We start from the raw sequence: 16,349 nt of genomic DNA, 5'->3' as shown, positions 1-16,349 counted from the left end.
ATATATACATATATATATTTATCTAACTGTAAAATAAGTTTTTTTTTTATAAAAGAGAATTCATATACTTTACAGGATTTAAATAAATTATCCAAATTTCGCCTAATTTAATATGTGCAGATTAGTATATACGTATTGGATCATAAGTATATGTCGCGTACATAAAAAATTGATATAGAAATCATTATGATCAATGAAAAATTCGCACGCGCGACACAATTGTTATTCTATATAATCAATATTAAATCTATCCATAACTATATATTGCTTCTTATTCGAAATTTCAAGTATCTTTGAAATCATTAGATCAATCGATGTGCGTGCATACATTACAATGTTTTCGCAAATATCACGGATATGCACTGACATATCTTTATTACATGTATTATTCCTGTTTTACATATACGTAATTTTTTTTATATATATATTAAACATCGCGATATCTTTACGGTTTAGTCGACGATAGCAAAACAGTACCAAATTTTTATTCGTTGGAAACATTGCGCGTGATATTTACGGTTTTTTTTTAAATACACGTTATACACACGCGTAGTTTCTTTCCACTCAGTTTCTTTCCACTTCTTTAATAACTTTTATCAATGAGTTTTAGCATTATACAGTGTAAAAGTCGTAAGTATTACTAAGATGGTACAATTGAGTCCGACGGAAAAAGATGCATCTTCGTGGTTTATTCTCATCTGAATTTCTCCAAAATATACTGTATACAATATTTTAATTGTACTTATATATATTTATAGATATATACAGTCGAGTGTTTGTGTATGTGTGTATGTGTTATGTGTGTGTTATGCGAGCGCACTCGATTTCGCTTTGTTCACAAGAGATTGAGCAGTGCGCGTCACAGTCTAGCTTGCGTTACCTTAGAAGGTACATTATATATATATATATATTTTTCTTTTCTTTTCTTTCTTTTTTAGTAATGTAACTTAACTTTATTTGCCCTTTCTCGTTTTTTGCGATGTCATATATATATATATATAGTGCTTCAGATATTTTTCAAATAATTCGTATCTAAGCACGGAGGTATTATTTCATTAATCAATCCGTCCATTAATTCTCTTAGGGCAGTTGCTTGTCTGCCTGTGTCACTCGCGATGACATCGTTTGCACGTATCGTGAAAATATTTACACTGTTTAGATTAATAATTAATGATTACGATATTTCAGTAGTAGTGTTCAGTAGTGAAGGATACACGAGATCAATATTTAAGGGGGCTAATCGGCGTAGACAATGAACTGTTGATTGTCCACATCTGCAACTTCAACTTGGACATACTGAGGCTGCTGAAGTTGAATTTGTTGTACTTGTCTCCCAATCGCGTTCCGTGACCTGGAATCATTCGACAAGATAACATTTCGTCAGATAATGAAGTTTCTTCTTTTTTTACTTTGAATTTTAGATCCTTTCGAATAATTTCTCGAAACAAAAATTTTAAAACGTTCTCACATTTTTTTTCTTGTCTTGTATCAAATTTTGTATGACGAGACGATGACTTACTTGGCTTTCGCGTGAGTCAGTATATGGGATTTGAGGTTCGTCGATTGCGCGAACTTTTTACTGCATCCGTCGAAGGGACAGACGTACGGCCGGTCGCCGGTATGAATTCTCACGTGCGTGCGTAGATTAAAGTCGAGACTGAACCTCTTCCCGCATCCCTCGAACGTACACTGAAACGGTTTCTCGCCCGTATGCACCAATTGGTGCCGCTTGAGTTTGGAACTTTCGACGAACGCCTTGCCGCACTCGGCGCATACGTGCACCCGGGGCCCGTGCGTATGCAGATGCTTGCGCATTGCGCTGTTGTCCCGGAACATCTTTGTGCATCCCTTGTGCGGACAGGCGATCGTACGCTCCACGCCGTCCACCACTTGCGGCTTGCGTACCTTCAGCTTGTGACCGGGTCGCGCAAATTCAGCCAGCTGTTTCGGATCCGAGAGATCCAATCCCGGCATCCCATCCGAGACCGAGCTGTTTGAATTGAACTTGGCACTGGTCTTGCCTGTCATGTACTCCGTGAAGTCCGGATCCGGTTCTGGATTCGAACCTTCATCTGGAACATCCGGATCAGGCTCTAAGAGAACGTTATCTTTAACAGTAACAAATAAACGAAAGCTGTAGGAATCTTTTAATTTTCCTGTTACTATCATTTCTTTCTTTAGTTATATAAATTTCGATAATTATCTTTTGATATAAAGGAAAGAAAGCAGGATAAATTTCGTAGGAGAAAGTGTATCTTCGTAACGTTTGAAATTTATTCTTATCTCTTAGAAATCGAAGTGACAAACTTGTCGAATTCGAAATTATAAAATATAAAACTTAGATATATTTTAATATTATTTTTCCATGTTTTTCTATCGTACAAACTTAAAAAAAAAAATATATTTCTTATTATGACGTATAATATCGGATAAGATAAAGGAATTTACGCGCTGAGCATAACGGGACACCCGCTATATTACCATGTGTCTTCAGTGACACCCCAGATTTTCCCCCGAAATTACAAGACAATAATTTACTTCAAAACTTTTTATCCAAGAAACAACACACACGATTTATCTTTACAATAACGCAAACAGGGAGTTAAAATTAACAAAGTATCAATCATTTCAGTTGTTCAAACTGTACCAATGTCATCAACGCGCCTCAAGCTTTAGCGCACCCGGTATATACGCCGCGGTGCAGCATGGATCCCTCGTGACGTCAGAAGTCGAAGCGTTGCTCTCGTACTTCGCCCGGACTTGTTTCGTATCCGTGCGCTTCGAACTGTCGAAATTTACGGCATATTTTTTTTCCAATAAAACGCAACTCCCTCTCTCTCTTTCTTTCAAAGACGAGAAATTGGTATGACACTCTCGGGACGACGTCGACGGATCGTCGGACGCGTCCGGTGGCGTCGCTCGCACGTTCGCGGACGAGTCCGCCATTGCTCGATGGCGGGCAGCTCGTCGCCGTAAAAGAGGCCATTTTCAAAATATGGCTGCCCCCGTAGCGAGCATAATGGCGTTCGGACGATCATAACAAACAACGCGATCTGTCAAGCCGGTCGTACGCGCGAACGACGGGGTCCCGGGTCGACGATTTTCCACTCAACGATAGCGCGAACAGCGAGCGACGCAGTATCGATCTGAGCATCGTACCGGAAGTGCGTACCCGCCCGTGGATACAACGCGACAACCGGGAGAAGCGCGAGGAACAGAGAAGGAGAGAGCGAGAGAAAAAGATCCTCTTTAAGAACGCGGAGCAGGACTTAATAAAAAAAAATATCTCAGAATTTAAATTTATGTAAGTATCGGTAAGAGACCAAAGGTTGACCCTGCAAGGCAAGTTTTTTTAGTGGGTGCGAGTCATACCCAATCGGACCAGTCAGTGGGGATGCATAAGAAATTTTTTTATCGGGAAGAAGTATTAAAAAAAAAAAAAAAAAAAAAATTCCGAAAGGAATGCCCGAACATTGGAATACTCACCGTCGTCCGTGCCGGACGCCCACATCGTTACCGAGAACTCGCCCTCGAGTGTCTTGATCTGCACCTGCTTCTGCTCCCACTTTCTAGCCTTCGTTTCCGTAGCCATCTCGCCGAAAATCGCGTGATCGGACGCGCGGAAACGCGTGCCACCGCTCTTGCGCGCCTTCTTTGTGGCCTTGCGGGACGGCCCCGGGCTCGACTCGACATAAATGTCGTTCTCCGGCACCGGGATCTGGTCGTACACGCTGAGCGAGTCACCACCGACAATCTCCTCTTGTGTCTGCAGTATGATTTCCTCGCGGCCCGGCTCCGGTAGAGGCTGCAGCGCTATCATCGGCTGCCCGTCCTCGCCCTCGATCGTCGTCTCCACGGTCTCGCACGGTATCTCCACCGGTATCGCCTCTATCTCGACCTCCTGGATATCCGGTTGAATCTCCACTTCGGTTATTATGTCCGAGGACGCCATATTAATCTCCGGCGGCGACGCCATATTACCGTACCAAAATGGCTGGCCTGGGCGACACAGGGCGACCCGAGCGGGGACTCGGGCGTCCTGCGATCACGTGATCCAGGTCACGTGACACCATCTAGCGCCAACGAGCGCGTCCATAGATATAGGGACGTGTAGATCGCTCGTAAAGTGGTAACGACGCGACGAAAGAGATAGACATATTTGGCGCGTTATATCTCTCGTTCTAAGCCGATCGTAGACAGAAATATATATTTCTTCTACTTTTTATCAAAGGTAGAAGGGCGTGAACCTACCTACGCTTATTAGGAAAGAACGGTATATCTGTTAAATATTTCTATCTTTTTTTATTCGAACGGATATTTTTCATTCACGGTGGGAATACAATATACAATAGGAGCAATCTATATATTTTATATTCTATGTTATAAACGCAGCCACGACGCCATCTTGGGAGCGCTACGAGGTGCTTGAATCTGTCATTCATGTTTTTTTTCGTTGATTTATTCGAGATGTTTATATGAGCGCAGTTTAGAAATAATATTGTGATACATGACTCGATGTGATTAATCAGCATATGATTGAAAAGCCAGGGGAGATACATTGACTCAAAGCGGCATCGAGAAACCTGTGTGACGGAAGCATAGGTTAGGAGACATCAAGATCTCTAACGAGATGGATTTGGCCAAAATATCAAACGAAAAGAAGTTACACCTTTGTAAATGGTATTTTCGTGGTATGTAATGAATGTTAATATTACAACATGTATCGTAACATTCGGCTTTTAAAAATTTATCAAGTTTGAGATTACATAATTTTGATCTTAAGTTGGCTTAATATTTTTTCTTTCTTTTTCTCCAAATGTTAAATGTATACTTACTTAAAATGTAGAGAGTAACAGCGTAGCTAAAAGAACAAAGTCTGTTCTTACAACTCATCAGTGTTTCCTTTGTTACAGCTGGTTTTGCACTGCTGCCATTTCTGTGGGCTGTGAATGCGATTTGGTTCTCAAAAGAGGCTTTTGTTGCACCACCTTACGAGGAACAGAAGCAAATTAAGAAATGTTGGTGCTAATTAATTTTATCAATGTATATTCTGTGTAAGATATACTTTCTCTTCTTATAATGATGCGCATTTATATTTCTTTTAGATGTAATTTTCTCCGCTATAGGAGCGACTATTTGGACAGCCGCTTTAGTAGCTTGGATAATTACATTTCAAACTCAAAGAGCTGTGTGGGGTGACTTCGCCGATGCTATCAGCTACATAATTCCTACTGGAATTCCTTGATTTTAATGCCAGTACTTTGTTGGTATGCAATAATTTATTACAAACATGTATATTAAATTATCTTTGTATATTAGTTTTGCGCAATAATTATAATTGTAAATTCACGCAACATTTTATATTTTATATATAGTAAAAAGAAAGCATTTTTTATAGCACATATATGTGACTATTAAAAAATATCGATCTCAAAAAGATCTCCAATTTAACCTAGTAGCGCAATTATATCTGTTTTTTTAAAATGATTCACATTTACATGTGTTGCAACAGCGCAGTTGCGACAAAATACTATAAAAAAATATAATATTATTTTTTGTACATTTCAATCGTAAGTTTCAATTTTGGATTTGCTTGGGAATGCTGTATAACATTTTTATGCACTTTTAAGAGAATACGAGCGAGATTATAAGTACGCAGATCCAAATACGTGAAATCGCGTATTTCCACATTTACATTACACCAATTTGTTTTAACAAGTTTTGTTTCAGAGTCTAAATTTGTATGACTCTTCGTCTTTGTATGTACAATCTTACTTCTCGATAAACTAATCTGGACAAAAACTGAAACACGATAAAATACAATAAGTATGTTACTTATGTAACAAAAATCTTCGTTTTCATATAAGGGAAAATAAACTCACCAATAGGGCTAATAAGTCCGCAGACATAAGCATGTAAAACACATCGTTCCATTTAGCCCATCGAGACACTAAACCCGCCAATAGCGGACCAACTGCAGCACCAATGCTGCCAGTTCCGTCAATGATGGCAGTCACTGTAGCTAACGCTTTTGAATTGTCTCCTAAGTTAGGATGAGTTCCTAGTTCGGCCGACACAGCGGTCGTTATCAAAGCATAAGGACCATTTACTAATACTCCTGCTATTAGTAGTAATACTATGTTGACGCCTAGATTGATGTTCCCAATATAATTGTATAAAAATAACTGTGGAATATCGCATGCATTAAAAAAATTAGTCTTATGTTTGTTTGCAATTATATTCTGTACTATAGTGTTTAGTGAAATCAGAGCGCGCGCATCAAATCTTAGTGATATTTAATAAAACTTTAGAAAGTTAAGCAAATAAATTATGCAAATAAATTAATCTTTCAGTTTACATTTTTAGCTAATACTACAGCACGCATTGCTGTAGTATAAGATTAATATTGTGTGGCTTTTAAAAGAATGTGGTAAAATTGCTTAGGCTTTAGTCTTGCAGTTTTTTTGCGAAATTTTTGCTATCATTTCACTATTCACTCTGTCATTGTTTGCAAATAAAACCATATTTACCGCGGGACATGCGAATCCAAACATCGCGACGCATGTCAGGGCACTCATGCCGCTGAAATCTGAGAGAACACCGGCTGCTATAGCGCCTACTATACCGCCGATGTCGAACAGAATCGACAATGTCGCACTCGCAGTTGCGCCATACGAAGCTACGAAAAAATCCAAAAGAATTATAAGATGAAATTACACTGCTAATCGAAAAATGATGTTTTTGTGATACCAACTTGAAGCTTCAATGTACAATGGTAACCAGTAGAGGAATGTATAGCTAACGAGCTTCGCGAAGAACAAAGATAAGGAATATTCGATGACACCGGGTATCTTCATGGCTCCTATGAATCCGATCGCGTTATCACGAGGTGCGTAATGAATACGACGGTGTCCTGATAGCATCGGGCTGGTCTCGGATCGTTCATTGGCCAAATGCTTTCAAAAACATATATAAATTATATACATATTATTTATATATAATAATCTATACACATATACACACATATACATTTTAGTCGAAAGAAATTGTAATGTTGGTAAATTTTATGCTAATACATATTATATTGCTGCATGTGATACATATTCTTGCACGCCTTAAGAGTTGCAAATAAATTAAATAACATAATACATAACATAATACATGCATTATTTACACAATACTTGAAGTATTTGAGAATGTAATATTAGCTATTGAAGAGTGGCATGCACTTACGTTGGCAGACAGTTGTTCACGGTAGACACAGCGATAGATGACACGCTAGGTAGAAGTACACAGCAGATGATTATTTATTATGGGTAGTGCAAACTATAACTCTACTAAAAATAATCAAATATTTATCTTGTTATTACTGAAAAACTAAAAAGACTGGAAGAAAAACAGCAGGTACAATTCCAGGAACGATCACAATGGAAAAACATGCTTGTAATTTAATAAACATGCTATTACTGGTGTTAATTAACGACTGTTACGCTACAATTTTACAATTTCTACTAAACTTAGAGAAGACAACAGCGTGTTATATGTGTGGTATTTACTGAATGAAAAGACAAGAATATATTATCAACAGTGACTTACATCCTCACCGATACTATGAGAATCGGAACCTACATCGGCCTGATCATCATCCGAACTATTCGTTACGTCGATTTTTCGATATCCGACAGAGGCGGGCGGACTATATCCTATGTCGACAGGATTTGGCACTAAGAACAGAAAGAGGAGAAATCCCATTGCACCCATTATCACTCCGGGCACTATGAAACTCAGACTCCAGTCGGACTCGACGTACGCGGCCGCGATTAAAGTGCCTAATATATTTCCTAAAGATGTATGAGAGTTCCACACTCCGAAGATCAAGCCGCGCTTCCCTCTTCCGAACCAATTTCCCACAACTGTTACCACACCGGGCCAACCAGAAGTTTGAAAGATTCCGCCTATTGCCTGTTATGTAAAAAAAAAAAGGAAGAAAACCACATGAAAATGTAGGCATTGATATGTTTTATCAATCTGATATTTACCTGCACGACAATAAAATACCACAGACTATGGATATTGTATGATTTAGCGATTCCGAATAGATAGCATGATATGCCTGACGCGAGCATACCGAGGGAAAGGAAATATCGCAGATTTACTCTCTCCGCTATAAACCCGCTGCACAGAAAAAAAAAGATCATCGTTACACAAAATATTTCTGCATTATGATAAGTGAATAAGCTCACTTCAAAGTGTCCACCTGAGAAACATAGCCGCTGCATATGAGAACAGGAAGGCCGAGTCCAACATGCCGAGTAATGCTGGTGCATCTTCAGTATCTATAAAAATAATTTTTGGATTATGTCAGTCTAATACATAAGAATATGACGAATGGATATTGATAAATTATTTTGAACTATTAATTACAATACAATATTTATTTTAATATCCATCATATTTACATTTATCTATTCTTACCAAATGGAGCCCAATCGCACCAAGTGTCACGATTACTGTCATTCACTGGAATATTCGGAGGTGGCGGCAAATTGCTGCAATTGTGAGTCAGAACACTCTTCACTACGGATATCGGCTTCCGAGTCATATGGTAACAAGTGTATGCTAAATAAGTAAGCGCCAGTATTCCTCCTTGGTGCCACATCATCCGATTGACACGACGATGCTCGCAGCAACCATTGCACATATATTTTAAGGCTTGAAAGCCCCATGGCAAGTCTCTCATCGGCCCATTCATATTTAATACTTTTTTCAATTCTCTGCTATTCAATTACTTATCATATGCGTTCAATATTAATAATACTCAATCTATTAAATCTATGATCATTAAATAACAAAGCACTGATTTCTGTACTGTATTCTTTGATGCATGAATACGTATTTTATGCAATATTGCATTTAAAAAATATTTCTATCTCTGTAATATTCAACACATATGTAGAATATACGATTGTGTTAAAATAAATAATTAAAAAATCATTATTGTATACTAATTAGCTAAATTGATGGATAAGAACTTGTAAATCCTTTTGTACATAATCTTGTGATAAATTATATGTCATAACTGTAGTGAATACTTTGTCGACGTTACGTTCGCGACGTTTTTCATAATATTAATTCGCTGTCGTCGCTGACAGAGTGGTAATTGGACACTAATAGGTGACGACGACAAATGATAAATAAACACAGCTGTGAATCGTAACCTAGAACAAAGAAAGAATTCAAAGTTCAGGAATGACTAAAGTAAATCTCGAAAAATGTATTACTCACTCATAGGAGATTACGGAAACAAAATTTGATAAATGCAATCTTGTTCTTGTTTCTTATTCTTTTCCTCTAATGGAATGTTTATATTACACAACAGTATAAAGTGACAACTCAACTGCGATATCAGCAACGCCTACACGCGCTCTCGCATATGTAAAGTCGATTATAACATCGATATTGTGGGACTAATTATAACACGTTTCTTTCAACGTGTTAATTATTGCGTAGATCTCGAATGATTTTATTATTATTTAGATAAATACGATTGATTATACATTACGTAAGTCAATTCATCTCGTGGTCAGTTTTAGGTTATCTGTTATAATAAAAATAAACTTTTTTTTAAAATGAAATTTTAATGTAGTTAAGATCTTATATATATACGAACATGAACATGTTCAACATCAATTTATATAGAATATTTAATTTGTACATTTATAGAGTATTCTGGAAATTCGAGTATTATATAGTATATTTATAATATATTTATAATTACAGTATATATTTACATTGTTTTAATCTATATTTGCAGAATAGCAGAACGGAAATTTTAATTTGGTCAATAAGTGTCTTCTATCTATAGAATGCCATGAGTGATCTCAAGGTGTATCCTTACTTTACAAAAAATTTTCTTGCGGTAGCAAGACATTACTTTATTTGTACTATCTCTAGTTAGGAACCTTAACGTTGCACAGAGATCTGTCTGTGCCTTTTCCAAGTGCTCGAGAAGCAGAAGTAGCGTATCAAGTGCTTCGAGTTGACGAAGAACCACCAAGAAGCGGAGTCACAAAGAAACTTGTATTAAAAAATAACATCCTGGAAGTGTAAGTATGCAGAATAATTCCGTATAATTATATGTTGCTAACGTTTGCCATTTCCTTTGCAGATCATTCAGTGGGAAAGAAGCACGCAAAGTACGCGTGGGACTTGGGGCCTTCTTCGATAGTCTACTACTAGTCACAGAAACCATTCAACAATTTGGTCCACCTGAATCGACGTACAGTCATTACTGCGAGACTAATATACATCTGTAATATTTTTTTAATTAATTATATTTTTTTAATGTTACGCAAGATACGCAGGCATTATGGAGCACACTCCTGCGCCTTACGGTCCCAGAGCGGTGTACGGATATGCAATGTACATAGGCGCGAATATGATTTTCCTATTATACGTGATATGGACGGTGGTGCCGGACGAAGTGCTGCACGATTATTTCGGTCTGACTTACTGGCCGTCAAAATATTGGGCGGTCGCGATTCCCATATGGGCGCTAACCGCCCTCGCTACATTCGCCTTTCTGATCTATCCGGCTATCAATATGTCAATAACTCCGGATATCGATGATATACGCACCATCACGGATAAATACGCCCTGCAAAAAACTGAGACTACTCCAGGCGGAATACCAGCTGTCTCTGATATACCCATTACAGAAGTTTGCAGGGAATTGTATTTGAAAAAAAATTAACTTGTAATTATGGGCACAATTAATTTTTTTATTAAGGGATATATACAATTTATTAGAAATATTATTTGAGACACCTGTATATATATAGTATGTATAAAATTGAGTTAACACTGTTGAAAATGTTATGTAACAGGATAATGATCCACTCGCGGTATCAAACAGTAATCAAAAACGAATCTTTTTTGACAAATTGACATTCAACATTCCAAAACTGGATCTGTATTATTTTAAAAACAAACTATATGTTACAGGGTTAAAGTAAAATCATGTATCCAAATAAATGCCAGATATTTTATTTATATTGTTTTGCACATTTATTATTAATAAATGTATGTATAACAATCATTTTTGGCACCGAAGATTTAATAATATTTCTTTTTTTTTCAATCAGGAATTTCTTACACTGAATATTCTTACACTGTAGCATACATTACTATACTATAGATATTTTTGCTCTATACATTACATAATTCGATAACGAACTGTTAGTACGGATCGAGGAATGAGAGTATCAACATTTCCATTCGCGATTATCGTTTATCTATAATGAGAAAGCTCATCTTTGAGAAGAATCCGCGTGAAATGAATAACGCTGATAGAAATGAGAGTGAGGACGATCCTTCTACGCACAGTTCTCATATTGAAAATCGTCCCTTCCAGTTTATGGATCTGCGACAATCCATAAAAGATAAAATTAGTAAAAGGGAGATATTTTACAGTTTCGAAATTGTTTCTGTGAGGAAACCCAAAACATTTTACCAAAGGTTTGTACAGTAAAAGGAACTGGAGCCACACAATTGTAATACTAATATAATCTAGTAATTAGAAAAATTACAATAATACGAGAGAGAAGCAAACTTTTTTTTTTAGATATGAGACTTTAAATAGGTGAGGTTCTTGTGTGTAATAGTTTTTGATATTTTTTTATTGAAATTGTTTATATATACAATTAGTCTTATAGATTCTCTTAATAAAGAATATTTATTTTTATTTTCCTGTAAATCAATATAAGACAGGAAATATAATGCATATTTTAAAAAGTGTAACATATATCAGGCTTCTGATGGACATGGATAAGTATTTGCCTCTTTTTTACGCGTTAACCTGGCATAACGAAGGAGCTTCTGGCAGTAATAATTATTTGCCTTTGGACTTGGTAAAGAATTTTCCATCCAATACTCTTTTACATCTAGCAGCTAAGGATCTAAAGCGTGACGAAGTCGTTTGTATCTTAAAAAAAGCCCTTGCCTTTGGAATAATTAATATATTTGCGCTACAAGGAGGTAATTTTTTCATCATTAATTTCTTCAATCCTCTCGAACATTTAATCAACAAAAATCTAGATTCTAAATTTACGAAAGAATTCTTTCTCTCTCTAAAATATATCTTTAATTTTTATATATTTTAATTTATATATATATATATATATATATATATATATATGTATGTATTTTTTACGATATGTTCTCTAAGATAGATTCGGGATATTCTGTTTGTCAAAAAACGTAATCAACGTAATATCTTAAATGACTTGCGATAAAATGTATACTTGAAGTTTGATTTTTTATTATTTTCCCAAGTATTATATGTAAAAAAAATATATTATATTTGTTTGCGAATCGAAGATGCAGATTCGTTATTAGAAGACGGCGACTTCAAATATGCAGCGGATTTGATTGCTTTTATAAGGGAACAATTTGGCGATACGTTTTGTATATGTGTGGCAGGTTATCCACAAATGCACCCGAAATCTTTCTCAAAGGAACTCGACTTACATTATTTAAAGGCGAAAGTAATAATCGATATCTATTCACAATAACGAAAAATATTTTGCAGCCGTAATTTTTTTTTTTACAGTACATATATACATATTTTTTTGAATAAAAATTTGCGTGTGTGTGTGTGTACTTTGTCCTGATTTTCGATATCGCACACATTTTCAAGAGCAATTAAATATACGAAGTTTCCACTTTCATAACATTTTTTATTTTTCCACTTTCATAACATTTTTTATAATATTTTATAACATATTTATTTTATGTCTTTCATATATATGTATTTGTTAACTAAAAACACGCGACCACAGGATGATGGAACATTTTGTATATTGTTTAAATATGTGTGGTCTATCCAATGCGATCTTGTGGTAGTGTCATTACGAATAAGATATCCCCATCACGACATATTTTTTTGATATTTTTATGTCTCTCATATATATATATATATATTTGTATAAAAAAACATGTGACCACAGAAATGACAGAACGTTTTGTATACTGTTTAAATATGTGTGGTCTACCAAATATAATCTTGTGGTAATGTCATTATAATAGTGATGTCCTTATCATACGCGTTTTTTTTTATTTTTTTAAATTTTTAAATTTTTTTTTTTTTTTTTCTTTTGGTATCGAATCTCAATTCAAGTATATATTTGCGTTTACCGATTCAATATATTTTTCATTATATTACAACGGCCTTTAGGAAGTTTTATCGGTGTTGAATTATCATCAGCCTTCTATACACGGTGTCCCCAAAAAAACTGGATATTACGTTCCTTGTGACACAAATTTTTACCGCATTAAAAAAAGATCGAAATTGATCGAAAGACCCCGAGAGGTTACAATCAAGGTCGAATGTTTCTGGGACACGTTGTAGTATAAAGAAAGAGAGAATTACATAAGGATATCTCGGGTTCTTATATCTTTAAACATTATTTGTAGGATGATTGTACGTGTATACGTGTGTTAGTAAGCGTGTATGACTGCCTTCAATCGAATTTAGAAAAACAAGCTTTCTTCTTTTTAAACACTTTGTTTTTAGAAAGTTTAACAAAGTCGATCGATTCGCATCTCCGTAAAGTTCCAACAGTATATTCAACGAAATGTACATTTCGCGAAGTCGATCGGGTTCTTATATCTTTAAACATTTAACAAAGTCGATCGATTCGCATCTCCGTAAAGTTCCAACAGTACATTCAACGAAATGTACATTTCGCGAAGTCGATCCCCGGGACTTTCCGCAAAATAAACCTGTTTTCTCACACAACGGGAACAGAATTATTCATACTTGTCATTCATCGAACTGGTCGATGACGTCTTTACCAAGTAACATTGACGTCAGACACATCTTTTTGTTCTAATTAACCGCGTCGCGGAATTTCACGAAATTTTTTTATGAAGAATAGCTAGAGCTCGCGAAGTCGCGTTTTTTGCGCTCGACAAGTTCTCTACCTGAACGTTGAAGAAAATTATTTACACGCGCAATGATTACGCAATGCGTGCCGGCGCGTGTTCAAGATCCTCGCGAATACATAACACGTCGATTGACATGCATCGCGTGACACTACGATACCGATTTATACAGAGTGACCGAGAAACATATGTCAATCCAGAAATTGGATCTTTAAATAATTATAATCGCGCTGAGTTTTTCTAAACAAGTATCATGCGTTCTGAGCTAGTCAGCATTTTTAATCGTACATTATCTTGTTTATCAAAATGTCAAAAATATAAATTATTAGTATATGTATTTGAAAAATCTCTGTTAGATAATATAGCCTACGAGAATTCGTGTCACTGTATCTTTGAGCATGTTATAACGCGTTTTAGAACAGAGGACGCTCTAGCTAGTAGCTCTGATCGAAGTTATATATTCTAAACAAATTAGGATCAATACATATTTCAATTAAAAAAACGGAAATCATTTTTCATATAATTATTTAACATTGCGAATTTTAAATAATTAAATAATAAGCCACGCTCGCCGAGAAATATTGATAATTTTCTACGATCTGTTTAATAAATTTTTGCGATGCACGGATAATTTAAAATAGGAAGATGTACAATTTTCCCTATTCTAAGAAATCAGATTTTCGTCTATCTCGTGCAAAATGAAATAACATCGGTGAAATTAGATATTATACAACGCATGCGCGCGCGCTTAATATACACGTGGCGTGCATAAGTGTGTAATTGAGAGAAACCTTTTCGCCTCGTGTCCTCCATTGAGCGTTTTTTTAAAGACGCTGGCTAATTTTAACGGCAACTTTCGAGATTGAAGATTCGCTCATACTGTTGATCACATGGTATATTATCTGGCTGGCTAATTAGGCCAAGTTGTTCGATCGTGCTTTTTCGATAATTTGCCGAATCGATAAAAAGCCTTTGTATTTAACAACGGTAAATTTATCTAATCATCAAAATATTCCCTGTAAAACGTCCTAAAAAAATGAGAACTTGTATTTTAATTTATTTGAATTACGACTCTTTTTAACGAATTTCGAGAATAATTTTTTTTCTCTACGGTAAACTGATAACGAGACTGCGTTATCGTGTTTTTCATAACGCTTGTTGTCAAATATCCGAATGATTGAGCAGATATTAATTAGAAAACTTATTGTTAGCAGTATTTGTGAATTTATTATGTCACGATCCTTGGCAGGCTCGGAGAGTTTTTTTATCGATCGCGATTGTTATACATCTTACACCTGTTACCTAATGTCGACGATACGCCACGTCTTAACAAACTATTTCAGGGGCGATCCTTTCATTTCAAGCTTGCGAATACACACGCATCGTCTATTATTAGATTTTTCTCTTCTTGACCTGACTCTCTGAATGTCAACATGTTTCACTGCCAACCGCGTATTTCGTAAGGCAGCCTTTCTTTCTTCCTTTTAAGATCGTTACTTTATCCGTGACGAGTCGTGTTGAAGAACTTTCTTTAAACATACAATTCCTATAATAATTTTAACGTTAAGCTTTTCTATGAGACGCGACAAAGTAGAAAATATTTTCGAGAAATTTAGAATTTTTTTTAATCAACTTAATTAAATTTTGTTGGAAATATGTATATATTTATTTGTTTTGCCTTTTCGAGATTCTACGAGATTTAATCGAATAGAATATGTAGCAGAATTCGAAACTGATACGAATTCGACGATGCTATTTTAAATGTCCTTAGTTATGTCACAGTTTTAAAATTAAAAGCGTTATACCTCCACTGTGTGTGTGAAGAAAATCATAGTTGATTTTGTCCTCATTTCAAATTGAAGATGCTTTAAAGATGTGTGGAAAGAAAACGTATCAATTATTAAAGATCTATTAATTACAGATTATTAATTGTTCGATAGATTAATTGAAGTATTACACAGTTGTATGTGCTCATAGTTTTCTAGCTTTTCTCTGCAAGTATTCTTGTACATATATAATCTTTTCTTATGATGCAAATATTAACTGGAGATGACATAAAAGTGTTATCTTACATTGAATATTACGTTAATATTTATATGTTAAATATTGACTCATATGTTTCCAGATAGCATCCGTTCCGTAATATAACGCTCTTGAGATAAAACTTTTGTGTACGAAAATGACGATCTTAAGCTTTATTCAAACTTACCTCGTCACGTGTTATTTTGCTCCGAAACATGTTTAAATAGTCGTACGCATATGTTACATATAAAAAAAAATTATGATTACGATTTTTCAGTTTCATATTGTATACAATATAAATAGTTGGTAATAAAATAAGTATACTTATTTTATTACCAAATTCTCGGGGATTACAAATAATAAAAAATTTATTAAGATCGGAA

The 16,349-nt window shown here is 35.5% G+C and overlaps 7 protein-coding genes across 9 annotated transcripts in view; 5 read left to right on the top strand and 2 right to left on the bottom strand.

The window, feature by feature from the left end:
- Positions 1–5,349, top strand: part of LOC115238675 (splicing factor U2af 38 kDa subunit-like) — a 7,892-nt gene extending 2,543 nt beyond the window's left edge. The window contains exons 6-8 of the transcript XR_003884528.1: positions 4,545–4,691; positions 4,914–5,018; positions 5,106–5,349. The gene's annotated coding sequence lies outside the window, so the exon portion shown is untranslated. The remainder of the gene's footprint in view (positions 1–4,544; positions 4,692–4,913; positions 5,019–5,105) is intronic.
- Positions 670–4,269, bottom strand: LOC115238672 (transcriptional repressor protein YY1-like). Its single transcript, XM_029812686.1, has 3 exons — positions 3,487–4,269; positions 1,520–2,072; positions 670–1,351 (listed from the first exon to the last, which is right to left on the bottom strand). The coding sequence occupies exons 1-3, from the start codon at positions 3,974–3,976 to the stop codon at positions 1,237–1,239; spliced, it is 1,158 nt and encodes a 385-aa protein (XP_029668546.1). The 5' UTR covers positions 3,977–4,269; the 3' UTR covers positions 670–1,236.
- LOC115238682 (gamma-secretase subunit pen-2) lies at positions 4,408–5,914 on the top strand. Its single transcript, XM_029812695.1, has 3 exons — positions 4,408–4,691; positions 4,914–5,018; positions 5,106–5,914. Exons 1-3 carry the CDS (start codon positions 4,631–4,633, stop codon positions 5,243–5,245), a joined length of 306 nt encoding a protein of 101 aa, XP_029668555.1. The 5' UTR covers positions 4,408–4,630; the 3' UTR covers positions 5,246–5,914.
- Positions 5,294–9,045, bottom strand: LOC115238671 (glucose-6-phosphate exchanger SLC37A2). Of its 2 annotated transcripts, XM_029812683.1 has the most exons (9): positions 8,476–9,045; positions 8,258–8,336; positions 8,040–8,175; positions 7,597–7,962; positions 7,234–7,278; positions 6,755–6,956; positions 6,531–6,679; positions 5,883–6,185; positions 5,294–5,802 (listed from the first exon to the last, which is right to left on the bottom strand). In XM_029812683.1, the coding sequence occupies exons 1-9, from the start codon at positions 8,750–8,752 to the stop codon at positions 5,734–5,736; spliced, it is 1,626 nt and encodes a 541-aa protein (XP_029668543.1). In that variant the 5' UTR covers positions 8,753–9,045; the 3' UTR covers positions 5,294–5,733. The 2 variants fall into 2 exon arrangements, with proteins under 2 accessions (XP_029668543.1, XP_029668544.1); XM_029812684.1 differs by lacking the exon at positions 7,234–7,278 and having other exon boundaries at positions 8,476–8,752.
- A 137-nt stretch (positions 9,046–9,182) lies between these two features.
- On the top strand, positions 9,183–10,353 carry LOC115238683 (EKC/KEOPS complex subunit LAGE3). Its single transcript, XM_029812697.1, has 4 exons — positions 9,183–9,562; positions 9,815–9,888; positions 9,978–10,106; positions 10,169–10,353. The coding sequence occupies exons 2-4, from the start codon at positions 9,872–9,874 to the stop codon at positions 10,314–10,316; spliced, it is 294 nt and encodes a 97-aa protein (XP_029668557.1). The 5' UTR covers positions 9,183–9,562; positions 9,815–9,871; the 3' UTR covers positions 10,317–10,353.
- LOC115238680 (phosphatidylinositol N-acetylglucosaminyltransferase subunit P) lies at positions 10,238–11,052 on the top strand. Its single transcript, XM_029812693.1, has one exon. The coding sequence runs from the start codon at positions 10,370–10,372 to the stop codon at positions 10,751–10,753; it is 384 nt and encodes a 127-aa protein (XP_029668553.1). The 5' UTR covers positions 10,238–10,369; the 3' UTR covers positions 10,754–11,052.
- Positions 11,053–11,243: 191 nt separating this feature from the next.
- Positions 11,244–12,611, top strand: LOC115238677 (methylenetetrahydrofolate reductase-like). 2 transcript variants are annotated; one of them, XM_029812690.1, is made up of 4 exons: positions 11,247–11,517; positions 11,624–11,641; positions 11,810–12,036; positions 12,379–12,611. In XM_029812690.1, exons 1-4 carry the CDS (start codon positions 11,300–11,302, stop codon positions 12,570–12,572), a joined length of 657 nt encoding a protein of 218 aa, XP_029668550.1. In that variant the 5' UTR covers positions 11,247–11,299; the 3' UTR covers positions 12,573–12,611. The 2 variants fall into 2 exon arrangements, with proteins under 2 accessions (XP_029668551.1, XP_029668550.1); XM_029812691.1 differs by lacking the exon at positions 11,624–11,641 and having other exon boundaries at positions 11,244–11,517.
- The last annotated feature ends 3,738 nt before the right edge of the window (positions 12,612–16,349 follow it).

Source organism: Formica exsecta, unplaced genomic scaffold (genome assembly GCF_003651465.1).
Source record: "Formica exsecta isolate Colony F162 unplaced genomic scaffold, ASM365146v1 scaffold353, whole genome shotgun sequence".
Classification (NCBI taxonomy): domain Eukaryota; kingdom Metazoa; phylum Arthropoda; class Insecta; order Hymenoptera; family Formicidae; genus Formica; species Formica exsecta.
This window is presented reverse-complemented; position numbering and strand designations above follow the sequence as displayed.

Coding starts and splice junctions, on each gene's coding strand:
- LOC115238671 (XM_029812683.1), bottom strand. CDS start 8,752: ATGAATGGGCCGATGAGAGACTTGCCATGGGGCTTTCAAGCCTTAAAA. Junction 7,279..7,596: donor CTCATAGTATCGGTGAGGAT/GTAAGTCACTGT, acceptor ACTTCTACCTAG/CGTGTCATCTATCGCTGTGT. Junction 5,803..5,882: donor CGGACTTATTAGCCCTATTG/GTGAGTTTATTT, acceptor ATCGTGTTTCAG/TTTTTGTCCAGATTAGTTTA.
- LOC115238680 (XM_029812693.1), top strand. CDS start 10,370: ATGGAGCACACTCCTGCGCCTTACGGTCCCAGAGCGGTGTACGGATAT.
- LOC115238672 (XM_029812686.1), bottom strand. CDS start 3,976: ATGGCGTCGCCGCCGGAGATTAATATGGCGTCCTCGGACATAATAACC. Junction 2,073..3,486: donor GGCGTCCGGCACGGACGACG/GTGAGTATTCCA, acceptor CGGATGTTCCAG/ATGAAGGTTCGAATCCAGAA. Junction 1,352..1,519: donor CTGACTCACGCGAAAGCCAA/GTAAGTCATCGT, acceptor GAATGATTCCAG/GTCACGGAACGCGATTGGGA.
- LOC115238683 (XM_029812697.1), top strand. Junction 10,107..10,168: donor AAAAATAACATCCTGGAAGT/GTAAGTATGCAG, acceptor TTTCCTTTGCAG/ATCATTCAGTGGGAAAGAAG.
- LOC115238682 (XM_029812695.1), top strand. CDS start 4,631: ATGGATTTGGCCAAAATATCAAACGAAAAGAAGTTACACCTTTGTAAA. Junction 4,692..4,913: donor TTGTAAATGGTATTTTCGTG/GTATGTAATGAA, acceptor CCTTTGTTACAG/CTGGTTTTGCACTGCTGCCA. Junction 5,019..5,105: donor ACAGAAGCAAATTAAGAAAT/GTTGGTGCTAAT, acceptor TATTTCTTTTAG/ATGTAATTTTCTCCGCTATA.
- LOC115238677 (XM_029812690.1), top strand. CDS start 11,300: ATGAGAAAGCTCATCTTTGAGAAGAATCCGCGTGAAATGAATAACGCT. Junction 12,037..12,378: donor TATATTTGCGCTACAAGGAG/GTAATTTTTTCA, acceptor TGCGAATCGAAG/ATGCAGATTCGTTATTAGAA.